Source organism: Trachymyrmex septentrionalis, unplaced genomic scaffold (genome assembly GCF_001594115.1).
Source record: "Trachymyrmex septentrionalis isolate Tsep2-gDNA-1 unplaced genomic scaffold, Tsep1.0 scaffold37, whole genome shotgun sequence".
In the NCBI taxonomy this organism is placed as follows: Eukaryota; Metazoa; Arthropoda; class Insecta; order Hymenoptera; family Formicidae; genus Trachymyrmex; species Trachymyrmex septentrionalis.
The window spans coordinates 6997774-7007147 of record NW_017305536.1 but is presented as its reverse complement, the minus strand read 5'-3'; the positions used below and the strand labels follow the sequence as shown (position 1 = coordinate 7007147).

The 9374-nt window shown below is 32.9% G+C and overlaps 2 protein-coding genes across 2 annotated transcripts; one reads left to right on the top strand and one right to left on the bottom strand.

Annotated features, from left to right (window-relative positions):
• The first annotated feature begins 1735 nt into the window (after positions 1 to 1735).
• Positions 1736 to 9326, top strand: LOC108750729 (syntaxin-1A-like). The gene is made up of 9 exons (XM_018490423.1): positions 1736 to 2078; positions 2417 to 2512; positions 2596 to 2689; positions 2769 to 2843; positions 8293 to 8493; positions 8669 to 8742; positions 8823 to 8960; positions 9071 to 9181; positions 9252 to 9326. Exons 1-9 carry the CDS (start codon positions 2046 to 2048, stop codon positions 9324 to 9326), a joined length of 897 nt encoding a protein of 298 aa, XP_018345925.1. The 5' UTR covers positions 1736 to 2045.
• Positions 2847 to 7301, bottom strand: LOC108750728 (condensin-2 complex subunit D3-like). Its single transcript, XM_018490422.1, has 3 exons — positions 7226 to 7301; positions 3526 to 7162; positions 2847 to 3276 (listed from the first exon to the last, which is right to left on the bottom strand). Exons 2-3 carry the CDS (start codon positions 7020 to 7022, stop codon positions 2922 to 2924), a joined length of 3852 nt encoding a protein of 1283 aa, XP_018345924.1. The 5' UTR covers positions 7023 to 7162; positions 7226 to 7301; the 3' UTR covers positions 2847 to 2921.
• Positions 9327 to 9374: the final 48 nt, after the last annotated feature.

The window sequence follows — 9374 nt, the reverse complement described above, 5'->3', positions numbered from 1 at the left end:
TACGCATCTTATTCAAAATATGTGCATTTTAGTTTTTTTTACATTCAGATTAAATCAGTGTACGGCTTTAATATATGCACTAGTCCAATCGAAAATTCCCTAATAGATTTTATAAACTTCATCTCATTAGCAGTAATCTCTATGATTACATGCAGTGAAAATTTCATATACATATATATCAGCAGTCTGTCTACAAAATAATTATATTGATTATTATATAATTAATAAGAAGAACATCAGTTGATTTATTGAAATTAATGAGTTTATAAGACTGACTGATTTGCCTTGAGATAAATATTTTCTTATTACTTATTCTTAGGTACAGATATAAATTCTAGATCTTTTATCTATTCTACTGTGTAAGGGATGTGCAAGGCGATAAAGTCATTTGTTTAGAAATTAAAATATTTTATTATATACATAAAATAGAATATCGACGCGCACCGGTTAATTTTTAAAAAATTATAGTAATTGAACGCATGAAATATCGTTTATATTATTACTCAGTTATTAAAAAATAAACTTCTATCGAAGTTAAAATACACAGTGATATTTAAACATTTTAAAATAATATTTAAATATTTTGTAACAATTTTAGCTCTGTAGAAAAGTAATAAGTACTTCTGTCTTCCTAACAAACAGCACAGTTCACTAGATGTAGTTATCGTTATTGTTAACGAAAAAGTGCAAAAGAAATAATAATAAAGTTCTCTGTAAAGAAAGCAGGTGACTTCTAATGTATAAAATTATATGTTACAAATATATTTCGTTACATGAAACAACTTCGATCATTGTTCCTTGAAACATATATGCGCGTATATTATACAACTATTGCTAAATTAATACTATTTGTACTCCTGTTTAATGTTTATCATTAATTTCTTTTTGCTTATAATATAATGCGTATAATTTATACGCATGTACATACAATGAAATTAGCCAGGTTTGGTTTATGAAATATCACAGAATAGTTCACATAGTATTCGGAATGTTATAAATTAAAATTGTTTCAAAATAAATGAAAAACTACGTTTATCATTTAAAATTTTTTTACAATTCTATTTGACGAGTTCTTTTTTTCATATCGTAATATTAAATTTATTGCAAATTGTAAGTGACAATGTAATAATTAACAATTACGTATATATTTTTATCAATAAAATTAAATTTATTTTTCAACCAATTAAAAATAATTAAAATAGTTTGTTATGGAAAAGCAAGTTAATATAACTCTTAATATTTTTAAATAGTTTTTCTTTTCTGTTTTGTATTACTTTCTACTGTTTTTAAATATTAAATTTAATTAAAATATAGAACAAAATATTTTCCAGAAAATTTCTAGATAATTATTTTTGAATAAATATTTATCAAATGTCAACTTATTAAAACTATTTTATATTTTATTTCAGGACACATTATTTATGTGCCTCATAAATAAATTTATAAATATTTTTATATACGAAAAAGAATCTGGCAGTATTCATATTGTAAACTAATCTAAACTTACTTTTAATATTAAGTTAGTGTCAAAAATGTTTTTTTATCAAATTCTATTTTAAATGAGCGTTACTAATTTTAATATTAAAAAGAAGAGAAAAGATTTCTAGACACAAGAAAAAGAATCAATGATTAATGCTGAATGATAAAAATTGCTTTTAAAAACTGTAATTACTTTGTTTTTACTATTATAATTTTATAAATGACATCTTTTAACACTAACATAATCTATCGCTCTCTAAATTAATAAATTAGATAAAGAAACGTATAATTGCCACGGCCTTCTGACGCACAGCTGCTAAGTGCCCATTTCCTATTTCATTTCAGATGCAAAGTATCTTCTACCTATGTGCACGTTAGAAGCGTGTCACACGTTTCAGTCGAAGAAGCTCTCGTAGCAAAAGTACTTTTCCGTCGACTACGAAACGGCAAAACGGATTTTACCCGATATTCATAGTACACTGATAAGAGAGATAAGACGAAGCATACTGTATTTATTCCACTCACAGAATTATCAGTTACATGCCGATTCCAAAGGAATACTCATCATGGTCCGCGATCGTATGGCTGATTTGCGTGCCGTTAGTATTTTTACTTTTTCTGTAGTTACTAGAAATGTATCGAAAAAGAAAGGACTTTGACCATCAGTTACTAAATATATCGTCTCGAACAATACGTTGGCGCATGAATCATGTGTGCAAATAAAAGTTTTAATAAAAAACCTATTCGCTTCCGAATCAACTTATCATTGTAATTAAAAATTCACTTATGATTAAAAAACACAATACAAAAATATTATGTGCACATAATTAATTAAAAATATTTATATTTTTTATTATATAATATACCTTTTTACCGAAAATATTTTTACACAAATGAATAGTCTCGGAATTATCACGTAATGCACTAATTTCTCCAGAGCCGAAGCAACAGCAGTACTTTTGGCAGAGGATTCTTGCAGGACGTACACCTTCAAATAGCTCAAAATAAAAAGCTTAAAGAGTTACTTGACGAAGTACGTATAAACGTATCGAATTATCATGAAATCATATATCTTATATTCTCACTGAATGATTGAGACACAGTGTGTTAATGTAGGCCGAGGAAATACGCGGTCTGATCCATCTTACAGTTGAAAACGTTTCTATCGTGAAGAACTTGCATAACAATATTCTATCGCACACGAATAAGGGTAAGTGGCAGTATCCAAAAGTCGTATGAAAAATCTACAATTTATAATATAATGTACTTATACATATATCTATTTGTAGACTTGCAAAAAGAATTAGAGACTCGCACGTGTACGATTTCGCAGACGGTTTTTCACGTGCAGCGAAAGTTAGGAGGTAGGTAAATTTGTACATTGATTCCGTAGACATGATGTTTGAAAGTGAGATCAAAATCGGCATTACATATTGATCAGTTCATTCATCGCTGACTTTTAGATTTTTACGAGAAATATTCGGTGATATTTCTCGTTCGTTCGGTCTTTTTCTTTTAGCAGGAAAATCGCTAGAATATGATTTTGGACTTTGCGTCAATGTAGGCGTGCTAGTACTAAAACTCGGCTCTGGAGGTGGGGTTTGTAGCAACAATCTTTCCAGATGCACCGGACTTGTAATTAACTCGTTACCAGATGTATGTGTCGAGGGTGAAATACGCTGAAGTAAAACTCGGGGTGTTCGCTTACGTACATCTGCTAGTGAATCCTTGCTACTTATACTGGGCGAACTGCTTTTACCGTCATCGTTTTCTGAATTAATTTTATCTTTTAGTCTCCTAAAATATTACATAATTACATTAACATATATATTTATATAGTATATATTTCTGATAAATAAATTATTAAAAAAAAAAACATTTCATACAAAGATATACAAACTTCAATACATCTCTTTCATAATCGTTAATATTAAGTCAAAGCTAATTTTTATCTTTTGTAGAAAATCAAAATGCGCAAGAACTTTATGATTTTATTATATATTAGAATAAAATAATGTAGTCATTTTTATAAACTGACATACATACCGTTGATAACGATCCATTTCTTTTTCTAATTCAGGATATTCATCTAATAAATCGACCAGCTGCTCTTTCTCATATTCCGAGTAAATCTTGAATAACAATCTGTCCACATCTTCCTCCAAGGGGGACTTCAACGTAATTAATTTCTTCTTAAGCGTGATTAACGTAGGTAATAAAATATCTAAATTATGTTTTTTCAATGCCGTTATAATGACATTCAAAGCGTTGTTAGGTGTACTTGAGGGAGTCGAGCTTGTTTCATCAAGCTCCGTATCATCTTTATGTCTTTCACCAGGAGATAATTGCAAACGATTATTGTTGAGTATGAACACTGCATCTCTCAAGACGCATGCACCTTCCTCGGTTGTAACGTCGATAGAATTCTCATCGCATAACTCGTGAAGTACATACTTGGTCAGTTTCACAACGAGTTCAGACTTGGCGGACATGTCCAGATGTTCCAACATAAATTCGTAGATAACGTTACGTTTCTCTTGATTCGTTCTTCCAGGCAGAGTTAGAACCTTCATCTCTTGTTCGAGCATTCTGTGTCCGCAGTACGCTTTCCGGGAACGGCAATTGTTGTAGTGATATATGCTCTCCAGAAACTGCTGAGAAATCAAAGTCTTGTTCTTCATTAAAAGTCTCTCTTCCACTAGGAAGGTCGTTAACTCGCGTATCATGCTATTTGTATCCGACAGCATCGTCAATATGTGAAAGAAAAATGGTCCCTTCATCTTTATAAAATCTTCCACCAATAACTCAATAAATATCACCACTATAGCTTCTCGTACGGCTGGATTCGGATCCTTCATGCTGATGCATAAGTCCGGAAGATACGGTTCCACAAGAGCAGTAAATCTCACGCAGATATCGGCTAGCGCTTTCGCAGCGTTTATCTTCACTGATGTTTTTATCAATGAATTCGAATTCGTTTCCTGACGCATTACGTTACCGAGTATCGGTGTGACTTTTTTCGCGACTTCGCGATCTCTCAGCGCTTGCTGACAGAGAAGGACTACCGCGGACGCCTGTAGATCCTTTATTTCTTTCACTGTATCTGGTAGCGATTCCCATTGCAACAGTAATCGTTCAAAAATTCGTAAAGTTGACGACGAAATCTTGTTGGTGCAGAAAAGCGATGCGTGACTCAGTGTAAATACAGCTCTGATTTTCACTGTGTCTTGCGTACAACTTCTGTTTTCCTTTAACAAATCTTGAATCTCCATCTCCGACAATTTCATCAGTTCCACCATATCCGATTCTATCACGTGGCTGCTCTGGTCGATATGTAAATATCGTAAGATACTATTCAAGATATCCAGACAGATGCTGATTAAGTTGAAATTGATTTCAAAGTGGCAAATACATTTGTAAAGATGCTGATAGAGATCCTCGAGGCAATCATGATTCAAGATGGACCAAACATGTCTCAAAACGTGTAAAACTAAACTGGCGTGGAAATCATTCTTTCGAATAACTTCCTTATAATCCGCGATATATTTATCTATATTCGGAATTTTCATATTCTCAGCTAGAGCGGCTAACAGTATCCACGCACCTATAATATTATCTGTACCGATGTGCGATTGCAAATTCGATATCACAGACTTGGTAATAACGCCGTTCTTCACCCACAAACTACAAGCTTTCGACAGATGTTTCCTCATTCTCAGGTTACTCAATCTATCCAGAATTCTCCATGGCAAGCTATTCGCAGCATTCGGAATATACTTACTGGCGCTCGTTATTCTATTTATTAACACGTTTCCCAGACATTCCAGCACTTTCTCTTGTACTTTTGCTTCGATATCGTATATCTGCGGTACAACAGCCTGTATCCATTCGTCGAGAAGACTTGAATTGTGAGGGAACTCCTGCAAAATCTCGGATAGAACGTGCACGGCAAATTGGCGCACAGTCAAGGTGGAATCTCTGCAACGATCGCTTATTACGTGCATCATTTTACTTACTAGCGATGGGAACATGATGGATAGGTTTCTCGAGATCTTCAAAGCACTCCGTCGCACCAGTGCGCGCTCGTCGTTGATTCTGTCCAGCAACATTGCAATTAAAGCGGTCGAGCCTGGTAGCAGATCAACATCCTCCAACAACGCTTCTTTTAGGTCATCGAGCATGGGAAACGTTTTATTTGATGAGACTGAAGCTTCGAATATACTTTTAAAAATTGCCTTGTCGGCGTCGTCATTGCAATCGGAGAACGAAGCAAGCGTGGCCATAGCTCTTCCTCTCACTAAAGCAGAGCGATCTATACAGCGAGACAATACAATAGCTATCGAAATCCTTCTTTTTTTCATCTTGACGTTTTTATTTAAGTTGTTGTTCAATAGAGAAGATTCTGTCAAGAGCTTTCCTACAATTTCCTGCGCGAATAATCTACAAGATATCTTACTATTATGTGAGAATAATACTATGTCTTTAAAAATAGTGAGAACCATATCTTCGTTACATATATTCAACAGTTTTATTATAACAGCCGCTTGCTTTTGACGGCCTTCTAATCTTTCTGGACAGTTTACCATCAATTGTTGTATTAAAGTGACGATTCCCTGCATGGTTTCCTGCTCGTGAATCGTTGATAAATTTTTTAGAAAATATATAGCCGCTTCGTGTACAATGGTTATAGATTTCGGTTGGGCATTTACGTGATGAAATAACAGATCAGGCAACATGTATTGCGCTATTAACGTTATAGTTAAACCTACAGTACCGTGATTGCTACTGCATAGCTCTTGCAGAGCTGCAAATGCATTCTGAGATAAAGACGTTATTCCAGAATTGTCATGAGACTTGATATACATTTCTTGTCTTGTGATATTTAACAGTATGCGTATTGTAATATCCAAGGACTCGGTATGTTCTTTAAAGCGAAATGATTTTAACATTGTAACGAGATCAGAAATAATCCTGTCTAATTCTCGCGTGAGTCTCGATCTCTCGGAATGCAACAGACTGGAACAGAACGACAATTCATCGTCGATACCCGAATTTGTCATATTTACCCCTTTATTACTTCTAACGGAGGAGAATAAGCTCTCTGACATTTTCAATGTCTCAATCGCTTTCTGGTACAAGTTTGGATGGTAAACTCTGAAAGCGTTGCTGCCAGGTATCGTGAGGAACATAAGATACAAACTTGTGGCTTCCAGACAGGCCTGCCTAGCGTCTTTGTCCGTCTCTTGCTGGCCCGTCTTCATTATGTAACCCAGCATAGCAAGCAAACCACGCATATTGATGTTCAGCATCATCAAGGCCTGCCACGAGAATTCAGGAGTCTCATGCTCGTTCGCGACAAGCCATGCCTTCAGCTCAATGCGGGACTCGTGCAGCAGCCGCTTCACGTCGTCGCTCTCCAGGTACTCGAGACACTCGTCGGACGGCTCGTCATAGACGACGAACTCGGCGTCCCAGACAGATTTGATCCAACTCTCGTCGAGAATGTCCAGCTTGAAATTATGAAACACACGCAGCGACTTCATGACTCTGTGCCGATTTCAAAACGCAGTCACTATCAATTGTGTTGCCTCGTGATCGCGGTCCCCGCGGACATAAATATAACCTTAACTTATCGTCACGATAGCGCAACAGATAAATCGGCAGGGTTTCAGGTTATCATCATCTGCAAGCGTATCGATAATGATTTTACGGTCCTGCTTTCATACAAATGACCAGCGAGAATTACCTTCGTGAAGAATTTATTACAATACATTTCGATCGCCGTTGCGGAATGCGCCAACGATCAACAGTGTTTATCGTCCATATACGAGCGGGAAATTGAATAACCAATCTGACCAATCAGCTGCATAATGTCTATTTCTAACACAATGTAGATGATGTAGATTAACTTATTTTATCTTCCTCTAGTTTTAAGAGCTAGAAAAAGAGTAAATTATCTCGAGATTGAAATTTCTACATTGGTAGAAATTAGCCTAAACCCCATTTGAATAGCTATATTGTTTGATTGCACTACACAAAATTCTGGACATATGTACATATATACTGTGCGCAGTGTGCACTGTGCGCACTGATGCATATTTGTGAGTATAAAAGTGGAAAGCAAGTATTTCAAATTATAAAATACATATTTTACTTAAAAACGCAATAAAATATATTGAAGATTTCACGATTTAACTTGTTTCTATATTTATATTATAAGCACACATCTATATAAATAGATTTTAACTTCAGAAATGTATTACAATTATGATATTTTATAGATTAATATTTGTTTATATTAATTACTAATGTAATTAATTTTAATATTAATATACATATTTATAATACTAAAATAATTATATAACTGCTATTATATAATCAATTAAAATAAGAAATTGTCTAATGCACATAAAATTTTCTATAGTTAAATATGTTTATCAATGAGAATTAACAAATTTGTGTATTTATGTACAATTCTGATCTTATGATTACTTATTTATTTTATTTAAATTTACTGCTAAAAAAACAATAACGAATAGTTGAACTATGTAATCAATCATAATACATAAACATTGTGTTATGATTGATTACATTATATGGATGTTTAATTAATTATTAATGCGTTTGAATTTTGTACGCACCAATTACCGCGTTGACTCTTAATTGTCTGTGAATTTTTTCTTATTAATTTTATTGTTTTGGTTATAATAAGTCTACTGCATTTATCCATGCAATATATTCAATTTAGATGTGTGTTAATATTTATTTATTCTTATTTATTAGTTCTACTTATAACTTATGCATTCTTTATAGATATGAGAAAAGGTATCATTGCCATTGACGATTTGACTGTAGCACAAGATGAACCTGTATACGATGCATACACGAGAATTAGAACGTTGCAATATACAACTATGCTGCAAATGTTTTCTGATATTATGGACGATTACAATGCCTCGTTACTGAAATACCATGATAAGTGCCTCTTACTCTTGCAGCAACAACGTTCACTACGTATGTTTTCAAGAAATCAAGATACATATATATTCACATAATATTTATATTTACAAATCCTTAATATTATATTGTTATAATTATTAAGTTTAAATTATAAGAGACTAATTAAACAAATTGTATATAATATAGCGTATATATACATTATTTATTAATTAAACTGTTTGTTGAATAGTAAGGCGACAAGTTACTAGCGCGGAATTGGATCATATGCTCGATGCTCAAGAAACTAGCTTATTTGTCGATAATGTAAATACGAATTTACTATTTCAATAATATTTATTACAAATCTTTTTATTCGTATCAAATATCTGATTAATTATATGCAGATTTTAGAAGATAGTAAGATAGCTAGGCGACAATTATCAGATATAACAAGTAGACATAATAATGTTCTAAAATTGGAAAAATCTCTCACAGAAATCAGAGATATGTTTACAGAAATAGCATTTCTAGTCGAAAAACAGGTGAGTGTAAGCTGTTGGTAACAAAATTATATCTTATGAATTATGTAGCATTATTAAAAAACGTGAACTTAGAAAATATTTACATATATACATTTAAAATCTTTTTCTAGGGGGAACAAATTAATAATATAGAATATTTTGCCAATAAAACCACGGATAACATCGACGGCGGACGTGTTCAACTCAGAAAGTCAGAACAGAGAAGTCACAGATATAGAAAGGTATTATAAATATTTGGATGCTCAGTTATTTTGGATAGGATGATGTTATAATGAGTATATTATCTTACAGCGAAAAATCAAGATTGCCATTATCATAAGTATAATAGTGATAATATGTCTTTTATTTATTATCGCGTCATTTTAGAAACTATTTCATAAATGTAATCTTATAAGATACTTTTTGAATGTAGTT